General features: G+C 45.4%; 1 protein-coding gene across 1 annotated transcript in view; it reads right to left on the reverse strand.

The window, feature by feature from the left end:
* Nucleotides 1-24,533, reverse strand: part of CRY1 (cryptochrome circadian regulator 1) — a 232,938-nt gene that overhangs the window by 74,983 nt on the left and 133,422 nt on the right. Inside the window, exons 9-10 of the mRNA XM_069628274.1 lie at nt 14,314-14,516; nt 5,192-5,293 (exon numbers count right to left, since the gene is read on the reverse strand). Of these exons, the coding sequence (XP_069484375.1) occupies nt 5,192-5,293; nt 14,314-14,516 (305 nt within the window). The remainder of the gene's footprint in view (nt 1-5,191; nt 5,294-14,313; nt 14,517-24,533) is intronic.

The raw sequence follows: 24,533 nt of genomic DNA on the forward strand, positions 1-24,533 counted from the left end.
CAGCATAAGTGTGTTTAAACCTGCAGTAGCTATATCATTCCATTTAACTATACACCTTCCGTTACCCGTGATCGTTAATGGCGCAGATGGCCCCTGCTGATCTTCTTGCTTATTACCTAATTTAAGCACCAATTATAGCGGTTTATGGTCGCTATATCTTCGGTCCACAATAGTCAACTCCTCTATAAGTTCCCAGGCGTGTAGTGGGACCCAGATATAGTCGATCTGCGAGGAACAGTCAGTTCCAAAGTACTTGCATCCCCCTGATGAGTCGCCCTTGCTCCTTCCATTACACGCCCTCAATTCTAAGCCATACAAAACTCTGGCCATATCCAAAGTATATTTATGGGGCTGTTTGGGTGGGGTTACCACTAGCTCAGGGATATCCCACTCCTGGTCGATCACATCCCACAATCCATCTGACTCTCTTAGTGGTCTGAATTGGAGGTTGAGCTTGCCTCCGACAACCATATGCAGCTTATCTGATGGAATCGAGTCCCAAGATGTTATAAGGTCTTGAATTAAAAATACCGTTCTCATGGGGTCGCTTCCATTTGGCCTGCAATACAAGTTAAATACAAGCAGAGTCTGGCCCTCCTTATTTTTAGCAATAACTAATTGAAGGTCTAGTGTACTATCCTGGCTTAACTCCGCTACCCATCCTGCATCTTCAGCTATCAAAGTATGGAGTACCTTCAAAGGTCTCCCGCTGGGGACCTTGAGTGCCATGCTATTGTACGATTTGTACCCCTGTATGTCAATCCCAGCCAAGGCCCAGGTTTCCTGTATGCAGACTATATCGCACCCGTGGATTAGTTCAAGCCATCCTGGATCTTTTAGATGCTTTCTAATGCCCACAGCATTCCAGAATAATAACTTCATCCCCCTTGGAGTACCCAGTTACATTTTGGATGATACTCCTGTGGCCAAGGGAGTAGGGAGTTAATTGAACCCCTCGGAATCCATCTCCAAGACCGCCCCCTGAGGGTGCTGTACAACCTCCTCCCCACTTCTTAATGACCCTGTACCTGCCCGAGTATCCCCTTGGTATCCACCATAGGGAAAGTGTAATACAAATGGGTAATGCCCTCACTTTTTTTGGTCAAGGGGGGTTAGGCTTTGGGTGGGGGGATACACTCAAAGAAAAGCACAATAAGCCTTATTACCTCTGTCTCTGTCCGCCATATTGGCCAACAGAAATCTACAATAGTGTCATCTACTTTGTCAGATTCAACACATGTATCAACACAAGCTGGTCAGAAACACTGATTAAAACAAAATGTATTCTTGCATCAAAAAAATTATCACATTACTAAAACATACACTCATCTTGCTTGTGTGCGCTTTCCACAAGGCACACACAAAAAAACAAAACACATCTGTCTAGTAGTCAACAAGCCCAGACGGGGGCTGGGTGAAGGACTTAGTATGTGAAAGTTCTCCTAATGAACGTGACATTGACTTGTGAATATCAGCTTTGTTATAATTTAGTCAATTCTTTACATACAATAGGTTTTTCAAGAGAGAGTTACAATTTCTCAAATGATAGGAAAGATTGCTTTCAGTGTCCAATGGGTACGTCTACATATGTTTCGGCTCTATAGGTGTTTTTTGGCACCATCCCTGACATTTTTCCCTTATGGTAAAGCCGTCTTCGGGACAAGCTTAATACAAATACAAATGAAGTCAGGCAGATTCAAATTCCAACTATTGGCAACCGCACAATAAAGTAGATTCATCATCAACAACTCCGATTGCACTCAAGACAGAAAAAATGTCCAACCGCTAGTCCTTTCTCATCTAAGTAATGGCAGCCCAGTACTTACAGGCATGGCGTACTCCACCCTGGCTACAATGTCGAGTGTCCTGCATGCTGTTGTCAATGTTAAAAAAAGTACACCCATATCACTCCTTCTTTGGTCAACTAAACCCTTCCAAGTCTGCATCACCTTCAAAGCACCCAGCATCACACTACTATAGGATGAACCTACTTCTCCAAATCCCTGCCAAGACCACCCCCTCTTAAACGCCATCTGTAAGGATGTGAGGAGGGTTGTGAGGTTTGTGTCCTCCTCCCAAAACAGCCTGGACTGTGCCAACGAGGTTTGATACAGAATGGACGGGATGAGGGCCTGTAAAGGAGATGGGGGGCACAGTGGCAGTAGGGAAAGATAAAACGTGTTGGCCAGTGGAATCTAGTTAGTCACTAGGCAGGGGGATATAGGATACAGCCATAGTCTGAGCCCACTGGCCATGGCCTGTGGGGCCAGAGTCTTTTGGTTTAATTGTGGGAACATGGACAGTGAACACAGCTGAAGGTTGTGCCCACTGACTATGGACAAAGGCCATGGACGGTGGCATCTGGTTAGGTACTAGTAAGGGGATATGGACCATGGTCAGAGGCAGGGCCACTGGACATGGCTTTAGACCATGGCAATGGTCCTTTTTAATAATTGGTGCGAGATGGACAGTAGGCACAGCAAAAGGCCATGGCCAGTGAGCCCTGGAGAAGCTAAAACATAACAAAACCCTTGACATACAAGCAAACAAACTAGAGTTAAAATGATCTGATTCATCACAACAAAAGCCAGGAAATTGAGCGGGTGTTGTAAGTGACGACCATTTTAACTTGGGGTACACTTGAACCTACTCCACCCCCGCATGTGCACATACATGAGATCTCAACAGGGATTATCTAGGAGATCGAAAATTACATTATGGGATATATCTATGGGCGAGGACTGAGAGTTAAGATGGTCGTCACTTCCCAGACCCAATGAATTTCCTGGGTTTTCTTGCGATTAATTGCATCATTTAACTAAGGTTACTTTTTGAAAATGCAATGCCATACATACATAAGAACAGGACATGGTCACAGAACAGGACAAAAGTGAGGGAAAACTATTTGTATGCAGTGTTGATTAAATATCACTCACATGGAGATCCTGCTCAAGGTCCCAGGGCTTCTGGGACAAGTTTCAAAGGGTAATGTTGAAATTAGCATTAGGATTTTTAATAGCAAAAAGAAAACCAGTGATGGCGTTTTACAACAGAAATCCTCTAATCACTTGTACCTGCTTTGCCTTGAATGGCAATGCATAGTTAACTCCTGAGTGAAGCACAGTGGTGGTGTATGCAGCTTCCTTATACTTTGTTAAATGATGATAAATTGGGGTACCTGGTTTAAACACTGCTGTCAGTAAAACACAAGGGACGTTAAAGGCACTCACACTTAATTCGGTGCATACGACTGCGGGACACGTGCTGAAATGCTTGTAAAAATTGTGGCATTTTCTACCAACAATCTATTTGAAGTTCACCAAAGCAGAAATAATGGAGGGCATTGCAACATTGTTCCGGTGAGTGAACAGCATTGTTATGTTTAGGGTGTGTGAACTTTGCTAAAATATCCGTGACCTGATTACCTCGCGAGGCCCATGGTGTGGGTAAGGGCAGTACGTTCTGAATTTAAGTACTGCAATCCATACAAACCGGTTTTTCCAGAGAGGTGTGCGGACCTTGTTGCTGAATTCCATTTGCCTGAATGCTGTTGTGGGCACCAGCTGTTGTCTGGCTCTCTCCAGCAACAACCAAAACCCATACAGACAAAAGCCGTGTTTTGCTTTGCAAATTACCACAATATTACAATAAACGAATGTACACTCAGCCCATAAACATTTGGACAAAACAAGAAGAGACAGCTCTGTACTGCAGAGAGGAGAAAGAGAATTGGGTTAAATCCCAGGGTCCAACTCCAGCAAAAGAGGTTGACACCCAATCCCATCACAATAACCCAAGGTGCCAGAGGTGATAGTGCTACTACTCCAAAAAGTTCAGAACGACTAACACAACATCATAACAAGGCCATCCCTAAACAAGAAAAACTGTACAAGGTGTCACAAAAGAGGTCTGGACACTCGAATGCCCAGAGACTAATTTTGCCACTTGGGATTTTCTTAGGGAGGAGAGGGAAAGACTTAGGAGCACATCTCTAAAAGAAGCTAACCCACTTTCACCCTTTCCAGAATGCAACTCCCTGGGTTCAGCCAAACCTAATTGCCTAATGTTCTGTTTCCAACAAAGAAAGTAAACTTTACTTTATGTTTTCCATTGATCCAATAGTTAGAAAAACTGATTTAGAATCCAATTCTTGCTGTCTATTAGACCAGAGTCAGCTCAACAAAGCTCAACATTTGAGGAGGCATTCCAATACCCTGAGATTCCTAGTATTCCTCAAACGCTTGTTCCTTTCTGCAATGGGGATGGTTTGCCTCATACCGACCTGTTATCTGTGCCAGTGCTTTCTCCTTTATCTTTTATTTTCCGTTTAGTATTCCATTTGCTGCACTTGACAGCACTGGGACCTTTTGGGGACATTGTCAGAAATGTGTTAATATGTCAAATTAGACTTTCTATTGAATGTGATGGCCACAGACTGAATGATTCCCTTTCATTGTATCAAGCACCGGCATCCACCTATATGCATATACTTTGTACTAATGTAATTTAGTATAGGTTATACAACATCTTGTACTGCATGTTATATTTTGGCACTTGAGTAGGGATACTAGTTAGCCACTAACCAACAACTAACCAACATATGTGATGCTAAACTATAATCACTGTATACACTATGTTAAAGGTGACAATATATTTGAGCCTACAGGGTTAACACAGAGGTGGCGCTTTTAGTTTTGGGATTTCAATGTTCATGAAGTTTTGTACTGTGCAACAATACATCCAAAACACATGTCTTACTAGTCCCAAATGAAGGCCATCACCTTCATGTGAGGGCTAGTTTGAGCAAAAGAAATGGATTTCCAAAATGTCAAGGAAAACAAATATATCTCGGTTTGCCAAAAACATTTTGCATTTAATTTAGATTACTCAGATTTGACACATGCTGAAGCTTCAATCGCCCTTACTTTAACCAAGTCTATGGAAAAAGGAGGAGCATGCTTGTCCTTAGCACTTAAGGGACTGTAACTTGGACTCTATGCCTCACAGCAGGTCTTCGAACAGGAGTAAACTAACTTTAGCATAGGCGATGGGGCGTACTCTGTTTCCTTGACAGCGGAATCCAAAAACACATGTATGCCAAAGAATTGTCTGCCCGCTGAACAACACATTTCAATGGGAAACGAAATTGCAAACATTTATCAAGATATACAAAATATAATACTTTATTTACCTGCAGCACTTGTACAACTAGGGATGTTTTCCACAGGTGAGTAACTCATGAGACCACCATTGCTGTTTCCATTAGGGTTTGAGGGCACAGATGCAAGAAGGCCTGCAATTGTAATAGAAACATGACCCCATTAGCCATACAAGAGTGTATATAGCATAAACCATGATCAAAAATGATAGGTGCTGTCCCACTTGGATACGAAATTGATGAATAGGACACTAAAGTAAGTAATGCACCATCGCATATTATGTGGTATATTTCAGGTTAGACAACATTTCTGATAGCACATATTCAGTGATTCGTTGCTTTCCTTCAAAATGGAGCCTCTCCATAACATCAGACGATCAATTTCTTTCTGTGTACCCATGCCATACAAAGCACCTCATGTCCTAATAATTTCTCATATCCTATCTCATGTACACATGGGACCACTGGGAGAATGCTGGTTACCAGGAGCATCTAGAACAACCAGTGTGACTGCACTATGCGAAAATCAAGATATCAATTAAACATAACATTGCACACCTTCATTAATGCATGGCAACTATTCAAGTCCCAATAGTACATCACAACATAAAAGTAACCCCCAACAAAACTGAATTTCTACACTTAACCTTCAACTCTTGTAATGCAAGGATCGCTACAACTCTGATAAACCACATAGAGAAAGGGAGCTTAGAAAAATAATGGTTGGCTGAAGCAACACCACAGCCAATTTAAAATACAAGCAAAAGAGTAAGGAAAGGTACTCTAAATTCACCTTTAGTGAAGAGTCTGGCAAGCATCCGTAATGCAGGAAGGAGACCTAACACGATTGTTTGCCCATTAGGTGCCACACCTGAAGGATCTGGTAAATGGATGCTGAAGCAGAGAGACTGCTCTATGACAGATACGGATGACATTTTTTCTAGTGAGCCCATAAAAACCAGCTCAGCTGAATGAACAATGGACCAGTGCCAAGGTATGCTGTTGGCTGACCATCTGCACCAATGTGGTGAGAACCCTAAACCTAACACGGGCCAAAGAAAGTCAAAAGGAGAGCAGAGGAATCCCCCCTGTTCCAAGGGGGCAGAGAAAGAGGGGCCCTCAAACATAACGGCAAGGTCAGAGGTATGTCAAATTGAAACAAGTACGTAAAAGCGCATGAGAGAGAGAGAGTGCATGACAGAGGAAAACAAACAACAGAGAGATAGGGAAAAACAAAGGGAAAGGGAAAGAGAAAGACTCTCCCCGGTGCCAAGGACTAGAGCTGCCTAGTGTAATTATAGAGGCACCTAAAGAACCTTGATCTGATGGACTCCAGCGTTGACAAGCTGTGAGCATGAACAAGGTATGTAGGTGTATGAATCCTGGGCGGTTTAGAAACGGGCAGAAAGAGAGAGAGAGAGAGAGAGAAAGAGAGAGAGAGAGAGAGAGAGAGAGAGAGAGCTAGTAAATCTGCCTAACGTGAAGGTGAGTGAGATGCGTGTAGCATATTTACCACACAGAATCCAGTGTGCAGAAAGCTGTGCACATCGAAGTTGCATGTTGGAAACATGAGTCTTGAAAAGCATAAAGCAATGAATGTTATTTTACCAGAAACCTGCTCTTTGCAATGTGAGTCCTGCCAATCCTGAGTGAACGCAGTCATAAGTGGTATTTGAACTTATTTGAAGAACAGGGGTGGCAAATTCGATCAGAAATTACTTACAATACCACATTTACAGATATCAGAAGCATTCCCACAAAGGGTGCCTGTCTGTACAATAGTTTGAAAATGAGACACGTAATGAGGCAATTTATGAGGGTGTAAGAAGTTATGACATATACCCAGGACAAAAGAAAACAAATGTATAAAAGAAAACAGGTGACTTACAAAGGTAACATTCATTGAAAAGCTTCAAACTAAAGAGGCGTACTATTTAAATATACAAAAATATATTATTGAGCGGCACTGGAGGCAGTGGTGGGGTCAGGTAGGGAGAATGGGGTAGAGGGCACGGAAAGCTCCCTCTTTATAAAGTAAGTGAAGCTTAAGCCGAGCTTTGAAGAGATACACAGTTGAGCTGACATTTAGTGATATGGCCAGTGGATTCCAGTGGAGCGGGATGAGTATGGAGAAAGAGCAGAAGGAAGAACAGGCACAACGAGGGTATGGGATGTGAGGTTGAGTGCAGAGGAGGATCGGAGGTAACAAGACAAGGAGTAAACTGATATACAATTAGAAAGGCACTGAGGATCAAGATGATTGAAAGCTTTGCAGACTAGGAGAAGGAACCTGAAAAGAGAGTGGTTGTGCATGAAGAGCCAACCAGCCTGTTGCCAGGCAGGTAGAAGTGGGGGAGGGTCTCAGTAGATTGTAGAGATTGAAGATATCAAAACTGAGGACTTTGTGTGGAGGGATCAAAGAGTAGAGAGGAAGGCCAAAGAGTAGTTTTGAGCAGTAGTCCAGTTTGTTGAGCACAAGAGTGGAAATAGTTTTTGTAGAGTGGTTTGTAAGAAAATAACACATTTCTGAATGTCGAGGAGGGTAATAGGAGCAGCAGAGGCAGTGGTGGTGATGAATTCTTGCAGTCATTGGTCGCTATCAAAAAGGACCCCAAGATTGTGAGACTTGAGTGTCATGAGGAGACAAAGGGCAGTGAATATGGCAAATAAAATGTGCACAAGATCACATGGCGAGTAGATAGGTATCAAACAACATACACTCAGGAACCATGATACATGTACACTAACACCCAGAATGTGCAAGTAGAAAATGATAAGAATACATATATATGAAAAGGGATGTGGGGTAAGCTCTTAGAAGATCCTTATGATTACAAGGAAGTCATCAAGCTTCTCACCCACAATTGCTGTTACAGGCAGTGTCAGCGCTAAGCCTACATATATGACAACCAATGACAGCGTCAGGGTCTGTGAACTGACACCTTTTATGGTATTATATAAGATAACTTAAAGACACTATTCACGCGGATGAGAAACACCATCTGGAATGTCAGCAAAGCATACACACCTTGCTGACCAAACAGGGACCCAGAAAGGCTATAACAGCAAAGGGGGATAACTTAATACAAAAGATGTCTGACAAGGGACAAGTAGGAATAGTGCTTACTGGATACTGAGGAAAACATATGAATTTACACTGGAGCCAGACACTATAGCTCACTATAGCTCACCACACCTAACAATCAATGCGTAACCAAGAAAGAAGCATAAGGGAAAACCAGAACAGACACACTGTTGCTGTGGCTCAGTCTGGTTAAATGGAAAAGAAAGAATACAGAAAGCGCACTTTTCTAATATGTTTAATTTGACAATGCTTGTGGGTAGTTTTTAATGGCTCTGGCGGTTCTCCAAGTTGAGGCAGTTTAATTTTCCCGGCGGCGCAACACATTCCTTTCGTTTTTCCATTACATTTCAGACCCTTGCAATAAGGACACATTTCAGTCATGGTGCCGATGAGAACATGCCGGCTCAAACTATACTCATCAGCTGGTTTGTACCGGAATGCAAGGCAATTGTAATCAGTGATTGCAGAGCACGGAGTCGTGTTTGACGTTGATCTGCTGTTTCTCGTTGACGTCTTTCAGCCACTCTCAGCCTGTCGCGTTCATTCTGTTGAGAACGAAGCAGATCTGAAGCTGCAGAACGCGATCGCCGTACTCGCAACCGTGCATCCTAAAGTCTGGCTGCACGTCGCTCTGCTGCTTCCTCGGCACGTATTTGAGCATTGAAATGGAATCGTAAAATAGCATGTGTCGCTTTTACGTCCAACAGATAGCACTGTTTTGCAGTAAAATGTTCAGTATAGCGTGCGCTGTTTTTATGTCCAACAGATGGTGCTGTTTTTCAGAAAAGGCATGTTTTTACCTATCACAGGTGTGACATTCGAATGCAACCTTGTGTCAAAATTTCATGGCAATCGGTGAAGAACTTTCGGAGATATAAGATTTTGAACAAACGAACATTTACATTTTTATTTATATAGAAAGATTTGCCTATTTGTAGGGAGTAAAAGTGGCAGATACACCCCTTATCTGTAGGGCTGCCTTTAGTGTTTTTCTTTATAAAGGTGACACCATTTTCAAAATATTCTGCACATCTCCTGATGACACACTTAAAGACTAAGAAAGATGAACAAGTTAATTACCAACTGTAACGTTCTTTCGACTGGATGCTCCTTCCTCACCTGGTGATATTCGTTATCGCCAGCTTCGCTGCTTCGGAAAAAAGTTTTCGGCAGAGGGCGCTGTGCTCAAGGTCGTGGCGTCGATTGCCACTCAACGGACTCCGTACCGTGTCGACGTCACTGTTGGTATAAATAGCTCGAGCCACGCCCGTTGGCTTCAGTTCTGTTTTTTCGAGGAAATATTCCTGGAACACACAGGCGTGTCCTGTGACTGATAGGCCCTTCATGAGAGTAGCTGGGAGGGTCGATGAGGAATACAGTTGGTAAGTAACTTGTTCTTTGAATGGATTGTGTACTCCCACGTATTCCTCATCTTGTGATAGACTCCCATAGCAGTGGTCAATTTGGAGGTGGGAGTACTAGTTATTGTTCTCATGGACGGAATGAAGTACCGCCTGGCAAATAAACCCTCATTGGAGGAGGAGGCACTAAGCAGTAATGCTTGATGAAGGTATGCATTGATGCCCATGTTGCAGCCGAGCAAATATCTTTTGCAGGGACTCCCCTCTTCAAAGCTGCAGAAGTAGCCATTACTCTAGTGGAATGGGCCAGTAGCCCATCCGGTGGGTCTTTTCCTGCTAATCTGTAGCATTCCAATATAGCCAGAATGATCCAGCGGGATATCGTTTGTTTTGTAACCGCCAACCCCAATTTACAACCTGTATAACCCACAAAGAGTTGGTTATCTTGACATAATTTTGACATTCTTGAAATGTAAAAACTAATGCCCCTTTGGGGTCTAGTCTATGCAGTCTCTCCTCTTCTTTACCCAAATGAGGAGGAGGATAGAATGTTGGTAAAATGATTTTTTTGTGACAAATGGAAGTCAGAAACTACTTTTGGTAAGAAAGATGGTTTAACCTTAAGAACTACAATGTCCTTGTGAAACGTGGTATATGGAGGTTTACATGAGAGAGCCTGTAGTTCACTAACCCTGCGGGCTGATGTTAATGCTACAAGAAGAACAGTTTTTAGTGTTAGAAGCCTCAATGGACAGGAGTGCAGAGGCTCAAATGGTATACAAGTTAGAAATTTAAGAACTAGGTTTAAATCCCAAGTTGGGACATGAAACGGTACTGGTGGATATACATTGGTAAGTCCTTTCAGGAACTGAACGATTAATGGAATTTTGAAGTAAGAAATCTCTTCCGAGGAGCACTTGAAAATGGACAGCGCAGCAAGATATCCTTTAATTGTTCCACTCTGGAGCCCCAGATTGGCTAGATGCAATAGAAAAGAAAGCACCATTGGGGTGCTACATTGAAAAGGGTCCACATCCTTATCTTTGCACCAGTTACTGAATTTGTTCCGATGACACCGATACAAGGATTTTGTTCCTGGCCTTCTGGCCAAAAGCAAAATTTCCATTATGTCGTCCGGATGACCCCAATCCCTGTATCTCAACCTCTCAGAAACCATGCGTGAAAGTTGAGTGTCTTGACCTCTGGATGGAAAACCCGACCTTCCTTTTACGAGAGAAGATCCTCTCTTTGCGGAAGACGTATTGGAGGGCATATGGACATGTCCAGAAGGTCGGTGTACCACGTCCTCCAGGCCCAATCTGGGGCAATTAGGATCATGGTTTTCCTGAACTTTCGCAACCTCCTGATTACTTGAGGAATCACGGGGACTGGAGGAAATGGGTACAGTAGAGGGAACTCCCAGCCCACCACGAACGCGTCTCCTAGAGCTCCTCTCGGGGGAAATTCCCTTGAGCAATACTGTTCGCACTTCCGGTTTACCGCGGTCGCGAACAGATCCACTTGAGGGGTTCCCCAAAGGGTGAAGATCTCCAGAAGGAATTCCTGAGCTAACTCCCACTCATGGGAGACTGTGCTCTGCCTGCTCAGAGCGTCTGCCACCGTGTTCTGCTCTCCGACTAAGTGAACTGCCGATGCCTTCCCGTATTGCCCAGAACCAGAGCTCCATTGCTTCTCTGCACAGTGGTAGTGATCCTACTCCCCCTCTTTTGTTGAGATAGTACATGGCCACCATGTTGCCGTCATTATCAGGACATTCTTCCTTCTTTCCTTGTACAGAGGGCAGGGAGGCCTTCAGCGCTAGTCTGATTGTCCTCAGCTCCAACAGATTGATGTGTAGTTTGGACTCCCATGGAGATCAACGACCGCTGATTGTCAGATCGTTGGTATGAGCTGCCCACCCTGTGATTGAGGCGTCCGTTACTACAGTTATCTCCGGCCATGGTTGCCAAAAAGATTCCCCTTTGAGGATGTTGTCATTGCAAGCCCAGCATAGCAGATCCTGAGCAACTGCGCTCGGGACTTGTAGAAGATCCAACATACTCCCCGAGAACTTGGACCACTGAGTCCTGAGGGCCCATTGAAGGGATCTCATTCTCAATCTGGCCTCTGGCACCAGAAAAATGCAGGATGCCCTGAGGCCGAGCAACCTCAGAAAATCGAAGGCCGGCAGATGTTGGGCTTTCTGGAAATGTTTGTTACCATCTGCAGAATGTGAAGAGCTCTTATCTCGGGAGGCGAGGCTTTGCCTGAGGAATTGTCCAAGACTGCTCCGAGAAACTGGAGATTTTGGGATGGTATCATGTGGGACTTCTTGAAATTGAGGGGGAAGCCCAGATTGTGAAGGAGGTGACAGGTGGTCGACAGATTTTTTTGAGCTTGTTCGGGAGAACGTGCTCTGATTAGCCAGTCGTCCAGGTAGGGGTAGACGTGAATCCCCCCTCTCCTGAGACTCGCTGCCACTACCACCATCAACTTAGTGAAAACCCCGAGGGCGGAGGTCAGCCCGAATGGCAGAACTCGAAACTGATAGTGAGAGCCACCAACTGCGAACCTCAGGTACTTTCTGTGTTTGAGATGGATTGGCACATGAAAGTAAGCATCCTGAAGGTCCAATGATACCAACCAGTCTTGGAGTTGGAGAGCCTGAAGGATCTGAGAAAGGGTTACTATCTTGAACTTGTCCATCCTGAGGAACTTTTTCAAGTTTCTTAAGTCCAAGATGGGTCTCAATCTTCCGTCCTTCTTTGGGATGAGAAAATAAGGGGAGTACCATCCCTTGTTCCTCTCCGCCACAGGTACATGTTCTATTGCACATTTCTCTAGCAAGGTTAAAATATCTTGCAAAAGGATTAGGTCTGGAATTTTGGTCGAGTTGGCTCCCGGTGGATGATCGTGAGGCCTACCATGGGAATTGCTGAAGTAAAGGGCCCAAAAGATATATTGTGAGATAAAAGCAACTGTGATGCTGCATTCTGGGAATTGGTGTAGAAGTCACAAAACAGCTAAAAGACATTGTAAGATAAAAACGAATGGTGACATTGCATTCTGGTAAATGTAGTTAACATACCAAAGCTTCAGAAAGATATTGGGAGGTAAAAGGAGTCCTGGATGTCCACTGTGGGAAATGTAGTAAAGTGTCTTCCTACGTGTCTTGTGCCACTGGTGGTTGACAACTACCTTCTTTTCATCTTGTAGCTCCTGCAGGCATCAATGTGTATCTCCTTTACGTTGAACAAAGTAATAGAACTTCTCTACTACTTTAAGACAGAGCCAACTGGGTTTGGCTTCCCCAGTTTCCACAGGAGAGATCAAGAGAGCTCCACCACATTGCTCTTTTCTGGTCCTGATCTTTATCTGCAACACCACTCTACTCCTGTTCTGTTACTGCTAGACCTTGATACTATGCCATTTGCTTCCTCCTCCCCAAACATTGGGTTTGACCCCTTCAGATCGAGTTTTCTCTGCCACCCTTTGTTGTTGGCCAACTTTGCCCTCTTGTCCCTTGCTGAGCTACCTATGTCCTAGCTAGGCACCCCAAAAAAGACATTTATTTTCATTGCTATATGCTTTTCTTTGCTCACAGTGTTTAAGTATCTTACATGAGCAGTGTTTACAACCCTGCTTGCTCCATGAATACATTATATACTTCTCATTGGGAATGGGGAGATGCTGCCATTACCAGCTCCATATTGTTTGAGATTCTCAGAGTTGGGAGCGGTCACCGTTTAGGGCACTGCATTCGTAACTGGCCTCATGTGGCTGACCCCTCCCCTTATATGGGAACTAAGTCATTGTGATAACAGATCCTCCCCTTATGGCTTTGGGTCCACCATCCACTAGCTTACAGAGGCCACCAGATTAGGTCTCTCATTAGCCAGGGAGGGGATTTGGTTGCAGCATTGAAAACACATGGTGCCTCATTCCGAGGTTGGTGGTAAGGGGTTAACGGCGCCGGTACGGATGCCGGTGCCATTAACCCCTTACCGCCGCATTACACTGTCCTTTAGCGGGTCCCGCTAAGGGCGGCTGGTTTTACCAGGCACCCTTAGTGGGAGACGCTAAAGTACCAGGGTGCTAATAATGGGGCTGTTATTATCGGGCCCATTGTTAGCTCCCTCCCCATTCCCATTGAGCCCTATGGTGGCTCGAATGGGAATGGGGATGGGTTCCCTGAATGGGGAAATACCGGATCCTCCAAGGTTGGAATGGCCCGGTATTTCCCCATACAAGGAACCCGGACCCGGTATGCGGTATGGGTGTAGCCATGGCGCAAATAGCACCATGGCTACTTCCATACTTGTAATGACCCCCATGGTCAAATAAAAGAGACACCTTCTATTCTCTTTTGGAAATGGAGTGAATTTCTCAAAGAAGCACTTTGAGACTTTATGAAAGGAAATGCCATTCTGATAAGGGCATTAAAGAAATGTAATAGTGACAATTTAAAAAGAAAGCGTGTTAATATAAATTACAGATGTTTTGTGAGCATCTCCTGCTGGTTCCCCATAACAGGTAATGGATATTTCTTACTGGCAATATGGTATTCATTATGTGCTGCCTTCAAGGTCACAATGGTTTTGGGGACAAGATATTTGCATAATCCATTTTAAACAAAAACAGGTTATCCCACATCAGACCAATGCTAATAGTTGGTCAAAATGTGAGTACTAATGTCTTTCTCAACATACCAAGCCCTCTGTATCTTGAAAGTTGCTGATAGATTTGCTTCATTCTTTCAATGTTCAGGCGGCTGGCTTCAGCATGGTTGACCATCGGCTTAGGGTAGTTTATTCCAATGATACACTTGGCTGCCTTCTGGACATCATCAGGGGCATTCCATGGATCATAAATATATTTGGCAGGAAACCCTCTAAGTACTGGCAAATATCGTCTAACAATTGATGAAAATAAGAACAAAAAAAATTATTCATTAGCAGAATAGTTTTTTGCTAAATGTAAGAACCTCACAATTATGCAAAACAGTCTCAGGCTGTTATGGGATGGGGAAGAGGAAATTAAAGTTCATTATCTTTGCTATTCCAGTTCTTACAAGGTAATGTATGATTTGGTCTCTTTACCAAAACCAGAGTACAAGGCAATATTACAGTCAAGCCAGCTGTGTGAAAGCCACTGGATGAGAAAGGTGAACTACATTTTATTAATCTACAATACTTTGCACAAATCAAGACTTCTTGACATCATCTTGGCACTGTGAGGGACCCTCCAGCCCAGCTCAAGGCTTACATCAGGACAGTGTCTGGACTATGCAAGCAACAGCAAGGACTAAGCAAATAATTGAATGGCCACAATGAAAGCTATACAAACCATAATTAACAAGTTATCTCCTAAAAGTTGGGAATGATGGAAATTATGCTAACCATATAATATGAATTAAGTAATGTACCAAATTATTGTAATGCAACAGTTTTGTTTACACTGCAACGTCACAAAACGTGACCAAGCGTTCTTATGAATGTCACACATTGATCTGTGGACAGGCATACTCAATAGTGGCCCGGTCCAAACTGCAACTAATGAGGGAACATCTGAGACAAGCTACCTTCAAATTTGGAAGATTTTAAGGGCCTTAGTTCAATTGAGGCTAAGGTTGTAGGTACGGTCTAAAATATTTTCCAGAGCATCAGGTGGGAATGAATGTTGATGAAAACATTCAATTTTTCTAGGAGATTCAAAAGAATACAATCAGAAAATGTACTTCTAACGTTCAAAGTCATGGGTAAAGTCTTCAGGATGTGATTAGAGGACAGTTCTCATGGATGATGTTCTTGAGTTCTTGTCATCTTCTAGCCCATAACCAGGTGATGAATTGGTTGAAGTCAGTGTGAAGACTTTGTTTTTCTTGGGCAAATTTGACAAATGGCAATGTCCTGCACAATACTTGTCTAACACCAATGTGACTGGTGCCAACTGCATGTTTCACTCTGAGCTCCTGGAAGAAATTGCTCCAGGCTTTTCAGAGACAGTCCGCTGGTGTCACAGCATCTGCTTCGAGGATGAGTTGGCAAAGTCTTCCTTCAATAACTAATAGACGAATTGGAGAACAATAGCACCACAAGCTGGTCTTTTCAGGGATAGAACACTTGGCAGCTAGCAAACAAGAAAGACGGATGTCTACAGAATGAAAGCAAAATACTGTGGGATATATTGACCCAACTCAGCTGTGCTTCCCCACATCACAAAGTGGCCTTTCAGGAGAAGCGGCAAAATAATTGCGCTGTCTTCTGTGAGCTCCATGGCCAAAAAACTGCGTTTTGCAGCAACAAAAAGATGGCTGCACTGTCTTACCAAGCACACATTGTGCAGGATGGAACAAGGGGACACACTGAGGGGGCGTGCCAGTGTGTTCTGACATATACAAATGGAATAAAGTGATCAAGCTGCCTTGCTTTGCTGCCAGCCCAAAATCCCCATTAAAAAGGAAATGTTTTCACCGTTAAACTAATGCTGCTGATGCTATTTTCATCTGCTCTTCCTTAAACTACTGTTATTAATAAGGCCCTGCCATGCCCAGTATATCCCATTGTGCTTCAGCAAAACCAAACATGATTTCTAATTGACAGGCCCTGTCAAACCAACTCTGTGAAGAATCAACAAAGGAACTTCACGTTTACCCGCACGGGAAAAACGCATTCATTTTCTTCCCAAAGTATCAAAGATCAGTAGTTCAATGGAACTCCAGCTATCTGGGCCATGTCAATTTCAATGCCTCTGTGCTTCAAACAAAACTCTGGCATACATACAAGAAAATAACTATGGCTGAACAGTGTGGGAATCTGATGGAGATGCAAAACTGAATTTAATAAGAAATGCCAGCTTGCACCACACGTGTAGAAAAAAATGGGCTTTGCAAACTATAGGAGAAAAATGCATGTTTTAGAAAGAACAACTGTTGAATGAAAGCCTGCCATTACCTAGCAATGTGAAGGGGTTGGTTGCTGGTGAAAATACACATGGGCTATTTTATTCCACAGGCTTATTTTAATTCAGGACCAAATATAAGAAAATAAAGGTTTAAACTGACTTGGCTGGATTTTGCAAGCTCTCAAAAACAGGTTCTTTCAGTTGGCAGAGGTAAGGCTTCCCCCAAAGAAAGGGAACCACCATAAACTCTCAGCAGATACTAACACCCCAGTGATAATTACTAGGTTGGAGAGAATCTGGTCTGTGCTGAACCCCCTGACAATGGAACCTCCAGGACAAGGAAGTGTGAAGTGGGGGAAGGGGCAATAAACCTTCAATCAAGATAGGAAACCCCCACCTAGCTCTGGAGGAAATTAAAGTTGGTGGCAGATGAAGAGAAAAAGAAATGGTCCAGTGACGGACAAAGGACTACCATTTGTTTCCAAAGACTATTGATTAATAAAAATGTAAAGACTTTTATCTCTGCAGCAAGACGTTGTAAAAATGTAAAGATTGCGCAGTTTATAAGTGATTAGGTGGGGTATAATTTGAGACATTGTAGAATTGACTGACACCTTGGGGACTGAAATGGCAAAGAAGAACAAGTTACTTTTTGCCTGGTAACGTTCTTTCGACAGGATGTTCCACCGACGTTCTCCTTATCTTTGATAATCCGTTTCTAGCTTGCTGGCCTCAGAATTTTTTTTTGTAGAGGGCGCTGCGCATCGACGTCCGCCGAGTCGATGTCCCTCGACGGCCACCGTATCGGCGCCAACGTCACCATGCCCATAAATAGACACGCGCTGCGTCCGTTGCTCAGTTCCATTTTGTAGTATAAGAAAAGACATGCCTGAATAGGTTAGTAACCTTGAAGGAGCGAAAGCTGCAACCACAAGGGAAGTTATGACTGCGGGGATGGATGGGAGGGGCGATAAGGAATACGTCGGAGGAACATCCCGTCGAAAGAACGTTACCAGGTAAGAAGTAACTTGTTCTTTGAAGGGATTGTGTCCTCCGACGTATTCCTTATCTTTGATAGACTCCCATGGCAGTGGTATGTAATTGGAGGAGGGAGTGATAGTGTTATGTATCCCCTTAGGGATGGACCGAATGTAATACGGCCTTGCCAAATCTGGTCTCTTGAGCAGTGGAGGAATCCAGATTGTAAAATTTTGTGAATGTATGTGCGGACGACCATGTGGCAGCCGCACATATGTCCCGGACCAGTACCCCTCTCTGGAGAGCCGAAGAGGCTGCGATACCCCTGGTTGAATGAGCCCTGAGATTTTGGGGTGGCTCTTTTCCTGCTAGTCTATAACATTCCAGGATGGCCAAGATAATCCACGGTTTGTTTTGTTATGGGTAGTCTCAACTTGTGACCTGCATATCCTACAAACAGTTGGTCTGCTTGCCTGATCCTAGCCATTCTGCTGATGTAAAAGCTGAGAGCTCGCCTAGGGTCCAGCCTGTGTAGCCTTTCCTCCTCTTTCCCCGGATGGGGAGGAGGGTAGATTGAAGGCAAGGTAATTTTCTGAGTAATATGGAATTCAGAAACCACCTTTGGGAGAAAATTAGGCTTCACCTGAAGGACAACCTTGTCCTTGTGGAAGATTGTATGAGGGGGTTTACAGGAGAGAGCTTATAGCTCACTCACCCTCCTAGCAGATGTTAGTGCTACCAGTAGCTTGAATGATGTTAAGGAAGGCTTCCTTCTCCTCTCCATCGGGTATGCAGTCAGCCGCTGATGAAGCACACTCCCATAATGTGTGACTGAATCTGGCGAGCGTACAGGTGGCGTTGATGGACTTCAATGCCATACTACAGGCAGAGAAGACTTTCTTTGCCATAGAGTCATACCTGTTGTCATCCCTGTCCTGTGGGAGAGTAGGGTAAGCAGCCCTACTGCTGGATGAAGTTGCCGCATGAACCACCAGGCTCTCTGGGGTCGGGTGTTTTGACAGGTATTCAGGGTCAGCAGCCGCTACCCTATACTTTGTCGACAGTCTTTTATTGACTGCTGGGATGACTTTGGGAGTCTCCCAATTGGATGCAATTTTTCTTTGTAGGGCTGCATGGAAGGGGACCACTGGGTCCTCCTGTGGGCCTTTGTCCAATATATCCGTTAGATCATCCTGTTGGAAAACAGGTGAAGGCGCAGACCAACCCATAAACTCAATTATTCTTGCCATCAGGGTTCTATATGGTTTTTCGGCATGTTCCCCTGGGTCTGGCTTTACAAATTCCACTTCTGGGGAAGTGTCAAGTCCAATGGCCTCATGAAGTGAGTTCTGTAGTTCCTTCAGCCTCCTTTTTCAGAGGTGAAATCCTCTGCAGCAGGCAGTGTGGATCTCTGTAAACCAAAAGTTTCTTGGTCAGAGTCTTCTCTTTCTTCATAAATTGAAGAAAGACCAGGGTATTCTGATCTCTGAAATGGAGTAAAGCCCATCTCTAGGGCCGAAGGAGCCAAACTCGTCGTTATTGGACGAGAGAATGTCGAAGTCGTCGACGCCGATGTAACCGGCTTCGAAGGTGCCGAAAAAATGGCGTCGAAAAAACTGGAAGGGGTCTCGAAGAACTCGAAAGGATCGGGATCCTACTCGAGGGCATCGATGACGGTGTCGGCGTCGTGCCGGAGGCCCTTGAAAACACATTTGGCTGTGGAGCTTTGGTCCTCTCTTTCATCGGCGTCGACGTTGGCGTCGAGTCAATCGACCGATGCGTCGAGGAACCCTTCGACAACGGCGTCGATGGCACTGACCCGTGCGTCGAAGGAACCTTCGACGACGGCGTCGAAGACCGTGCCTTCTTACCCGATGGCTCATGGCGCTCTCGGATGGAATGTTTCGCCGGGTGCTGCGACTCGCGGCGTTTTGATTTTTTGGGTTTTTCACCCGGGGTATCACCCTCAGCTGTCTTCGAGGGGGTCGAGGCCGCGTTCTCGAAGACGCTTAACATTTTCTTTCTGAATTCCTCCCACTCAGCTTGAGAACTGTGTTTGGTGGGACAGGAAACTCTTTCTGGGGGCACCGAAGACGACGAGGAATGGGACTTTCGACGTCTCTTTTTTGAGTGTCTAGATCTCGACGAATGGTGGGAGCTGCTTCGAGATCTAGAATGGGAGTGTTTTCGACGGCGAGGAGACGAATGCCTCGACTCAGCCGACGAAACCTTCGAGGAGGATTTGGCTGACTTACCTCTCTCGAGCTTCCCCTTTCGCTCCTTCAGGACTTTCGCCGTCATGGACATGCAGTCCTCACGCTCCGAACAATGATGCTCGGACCCCAAGCACCATAAATAGACCCTGTGTGGATCCGTTATTGACATTTTTTTACTGCAGTCTCGACATTTCTTGAAGCCGGATCGCGGCGTTGTCGGTTCTGATGAAGAAGCCATCGAGAACGATAAGGAATATTCGTCGAAATAGATTTAGATAAACCTGACTGAACTGAGCAACGACGTTCCGAGGCCCCACGAAGCGCGGAAAAACGGAACTGAGCAACGGACGCAGCGCGTGTCTATTTATGGGCATGGTGACGTCAGCGCCGATACGGTGGCCGTTGAGGGACATCGACTGGGCGGACGTCGACGCGCAGCGCCCTCTACAGAAAAAATTTCCGGGGCCAGCAAGCTGGAAACGTATTATCAAAGATAAGGAATACGTCGGAGGACACAATCCCTTCGAAGAACAAGTTACTTCTTACCTGGTAACGTTCTTTCGATGGGATGTTCCTCCGACGTATTCCTTATCTTTGATAATTCGTCTCCAGCTTGCTGGCCTCGGAAATTTTTTCAGTAGAGGGCGCTGCGCGTCGACGTCCACCGAGCCGATGTCCCTCGACGGCCACCGTATCGGCGCCGATGTCACCATGCCCATAAGTAGCCATGCGCGGCGTCCATTGCTCAGTTCCGTTTTGTAGTATAAGAAAAATCATGCCTGAATTGGTTATAGACCTTGAAGGAGCGTAACCTGCAACCGCAAGGGAAGTATTACTGCGGGGATGGATGGGAGGGTCGATAAGGAATACGTCGGAGGAACATCCCATCGAAAGAACGTTACCAGGTAAGAAGTAACTTGTTCTTCGAAGGGATTGTGTCCTCCGACGTATTCCTTATCTTAGATAGGCTCCCATAGCAGTATTCTATTAATGGAGGTGGGAGTACTGACTTCACGCTGTCTTCTATTGATGAATAGAGTGCAGTACAGCCCTTCCAAACCTAGTCTCTTGACTGGAGGAGGAATCCAAATTGTAAAAACGTGTAAAGGTATGGACAGACGACCATGTAGCGGCCGCACAGATGTCTTTAACCGGCACGCCTCTTTTGAGGGCCGATGAAGCTGCAATACCTCTGGTCGAATGAGCCCTAAGGTTTTGAGGGGGCTCTTTTCCTGCCAGTTTATAACATTCCAGAATGGCTAGAATGATCCATCTGGAAATGGTCTGCTTAGTTATCGGTAACCCCAGCTTGTGACCTGTGTAGCCTACAAACAGCTGGTCTGCTTGTCTTATCCTGGCCAGTCTACTGATGTAAAAACTTAAAGCCCTTCTAGGGTCCAGCCTGTATAACCTCTCTTCCTCTTTTCCCGGATGAGGAGGAGGATAGAAAGATGGCAGGGTAATCTTCTGAGTGATATGGAATTCAGAAACCACCTTTGGGAGGAAATTAAGCTTCACTTGCAGGACAACTTTGTCTTTGTGAAAGATTGTATGAGGGGGTTTACAAGAAAGAGCTTGTAACTCGCTCACCCTTCTAGCAGATGTAAGTGCTATTAATAAAACAGTTTTAAGGGTAAGAAATCTTAACTAACAAGAATGGAGTGGTCCGAAAGGTGTGCCCATCAGGAAAGTTAGGACTAAGTTTAAATCCCATAGGGGAACCTGGAATGGTCTTGGGGAATAAACGTTAGTTAACCCCTTTAGGAACTGTATTACCAAGGGTAACTTGAAATAGGATGGTTCTTCCGCAGTGCGCTTAAAGATGGATAGCGCTGCGAGATAGCCCTTAATGGTGCCAACTTGAAGGCCTGAATTCGCCAAATAGACTAGGAAGGACAAAACCATTGGTGTACCACATGAAAAGGGATCGATATTCTTTTCTCTACACCAGCTGCAAAATCTGTTCCAACGGCAGCGGTATAAAGATTTTGTTGCTGGCCTTCTTGCCGAAAGCAACACCTTCATAACATCATCAGGGAGGTCCCAATCCTTGTACCTCAGCCTTTCAGAAGCCAAGCGTGAAGGTTGAGGGTTTTGATGTCTCGATGGAGAACCTGACCTCCCTTCTGTGAGAGCAAATTCTCTCTGAGTGGAAGTCGAATTGGAGGGCAGATGGACAAGTCTAGAAGGTCCGGGTACCACGTTCTCCTGGCCCAATCCGGGGCAATTAGGATCATGGTTGTCCGGAATCTTCTCAGCCTCCTGATCATTTGAGGAATGACAGGGACCGGTGGAAACGCGTACAGAAGCGGAAACTCCCAGTCCACTATGAACGCGTCTCCCAGAGCTCCTCTTGGGGGAAATTCCGTTGAACAGAACAGATCGCACTTCCTGTTGACACTGGTGGCAAACGGATCCACCTGAGGGGTTCCCCAAAGGGCGAAGATCTCTTGAAGGACTTCCTGAGCTAGCTCCCAATCGTGGGAGACTGTGCTCTGCCTGCTCAGAGCATCCGCTGTCAAGTTCTTCTCTCCGGCTAGGTGAACTGCCGATAGAGAGATTCCTTCTTGGATTGCCCAAAACCAGAGCTGCATCGCCTCTCTGCACAGAGGCAGTGATCCTACGCCTCCTCTTTTGTTGAGGTAATGTCTGGCCACTGTGTTGTCCGTCATTATCAGGACATTTTTCCCCTGCACTGATGGCAGGAACGCTTTCAGCGCTAGTCTGATTGCTCTCAGCTCCAATAGGTTGATGTGTAGTCTGGACTCCGATGGAGACCAACGACTGCTGATGGTCAAGTCGTTGGCATGGGCTCTCCACCCCGTGAGTGAGGCGCCTGTGACTAGTGTTATCTCCGGCCATGGTTGCCAAAACAGTTCTCCTTTCAAGTTGTTCTCTGGATAGGCCCAGCATTGAAGGTCACGGGCTACCTTGTCCGGAATCCAGAGGAGATCTGTCATTCTCCCTGAGAATTGCGACCACTGAGTTCTCAGTGCCCACTGAAGAGATCCTATTCTCAGGCGAGCCTCTGGCACAAGGAAGATGCAGGATGCCATGAGGCCTAGCAACCTCAAAAAGTCAAAGGCTGGGAGACGTTGGGCATTTTGAAACTTGTTGACCATCTGCAGAATATCTTGAGCCCTCACCTCTGGTGGCGATGCTTTTCCCAGGGAAGTGTCCAGGGCCGCTCCAATGAACTGGAGTCTCTGTGATGGTATCATCTCTGACTTCTTTAAATTGAGGGAGAAGCCCAGTTTGTGAAGGAAGTGGCAGACATAATCTAGCTGGATCTGAGCTTGTTCCGAAGATACAGCCCTGATCAACCAATCGTCCAGGTAGGGGTAGACGTGAATCCCTTCCCTCCTTAGACTTGCCGCCACTACCCACATTAACTTGGTGAAGACCCTCGGGGCGGAGGTCAGCCCAAATGGCAGAACTCCTGCGCTCTTAAATGGCTGCACAACAACGACATGCAACGTCCCTCACCCTAGTGGAAACGGCACAACCTGTTATAATGCTGCTCTTTTTGCGTTTAAACTTGATATTTTATATGCATTGTATCACCTACTGTAACCAACCACTGTTTTTCTGTAATAGCCTGTGTCAGGCTTTGTAACTAAGTTTCGAGTCCTCTTGTACTGTTGCGCCCAGATGCCCACGGGCTCGGAGCGCATTACCAAATAAACAAACAAACAAACAAACAAACAAACAAACAAACTCGAAATTGATAATGAGAGTCGGCAATGGCGAACCTCAGGTATTTCCTGTGTTTGAGATGGATTGGCACATGGAAATAAGCATCCTGAAGGTCCAGAGATACCAGCCAGTCCTGGAGCTGGAGGGCCTGAAGGATCTGAGAGAGAGTTACCATCTTGAACTTGTCCTTCCTGAGGAACTTGTTCAATTCTCGTAAGTCCAGGTCGGGTCTCAGTCCTCCGTCCTTCTTTGGTATGAGAAAGTAGGAGTACCAGCCCTTGTTCCTGTCCGCTACAGGTACCGGTTCTATGGCACCTTTCTCTAGCAGGTCTATAATTTCCTGCAAGAGGAGCGGAGCTGGAACTTTTAGAGAGCTGTGCCCCGGTGGATGACTCTGAGGGATGTGTAGAAAGGGTAGGCAGTAACCCTGGGCAACTGTCTCCAATGCCCAAGCATCTGACGTTATAGCCTGCCATTCCGTCAGATGGTGAGTTAACCTGCCCCCTACAGGTGTTTTGTGTGGAAAGACCTCAGAGTGGTTTGGGGGCGGCTGATGCAGATGCCGAGGGTAAAGAGGCACCTGCTGCTGCTGCGGCTTTAGAACTTTTGACCCGTCCACCTCGGGTGGATCTCCTTTGGCCTCTTTGAGCCGGCTGTCCACTTCCTTTCCTGAATGCGGAATAATAGTGAAAGGACTTTCCTCTTCCAGAGGTTCCTGAGGGGTGAAAAGGAGTTTGGCGGATTGCAGCTCCTAGCGATTTTGCCGCTGGTTTAGATGTCTGCAGCTTTTCCAGACTGTCATCAGCCTTTTTTTCCGAATAATGAAGAGCCGTCAAAGGGCATATTCAAAAGTCTGGCCTGTACATCTGGAGCAAAGCCAGACTTTCGCAACCACGCATGCCTGCGGATTGTTGTACTTGTAGCCATGGCCCTGCTGATACTGTCAGCGGAATCGATGCCAGTTTGAAGTGACTCGCACATGGCATCCTTGCCATCTTTAATAATGTTAAAGAAGGCTTTCTTTTCCTCTCCTTCGGTTATGCAGTCAGCCGCTGATGAAGCACACTCCCACAGTGTGTGGCTGAACCTGGCGAGCGTACAGGTGGCGTTGATGGACTTCAACGCCATACTACAAG

Source organism: Ambystoma mexicanum, chromosome 12 (genome assembly GCF_040938575.1).
Source record: "Ambystoma mexicanum isolate Mex_15411 chromosome 12, UKY_AmexF1_1, whole genome shotgun sequence".
Taxonomy (NCBI): domain Eukaryota; kingdom Metazoa; phylum Chordata; class Amphibia; order Caudata; family Ambystomatidae; genus Ambystoma; species Ambystoma mexicanum.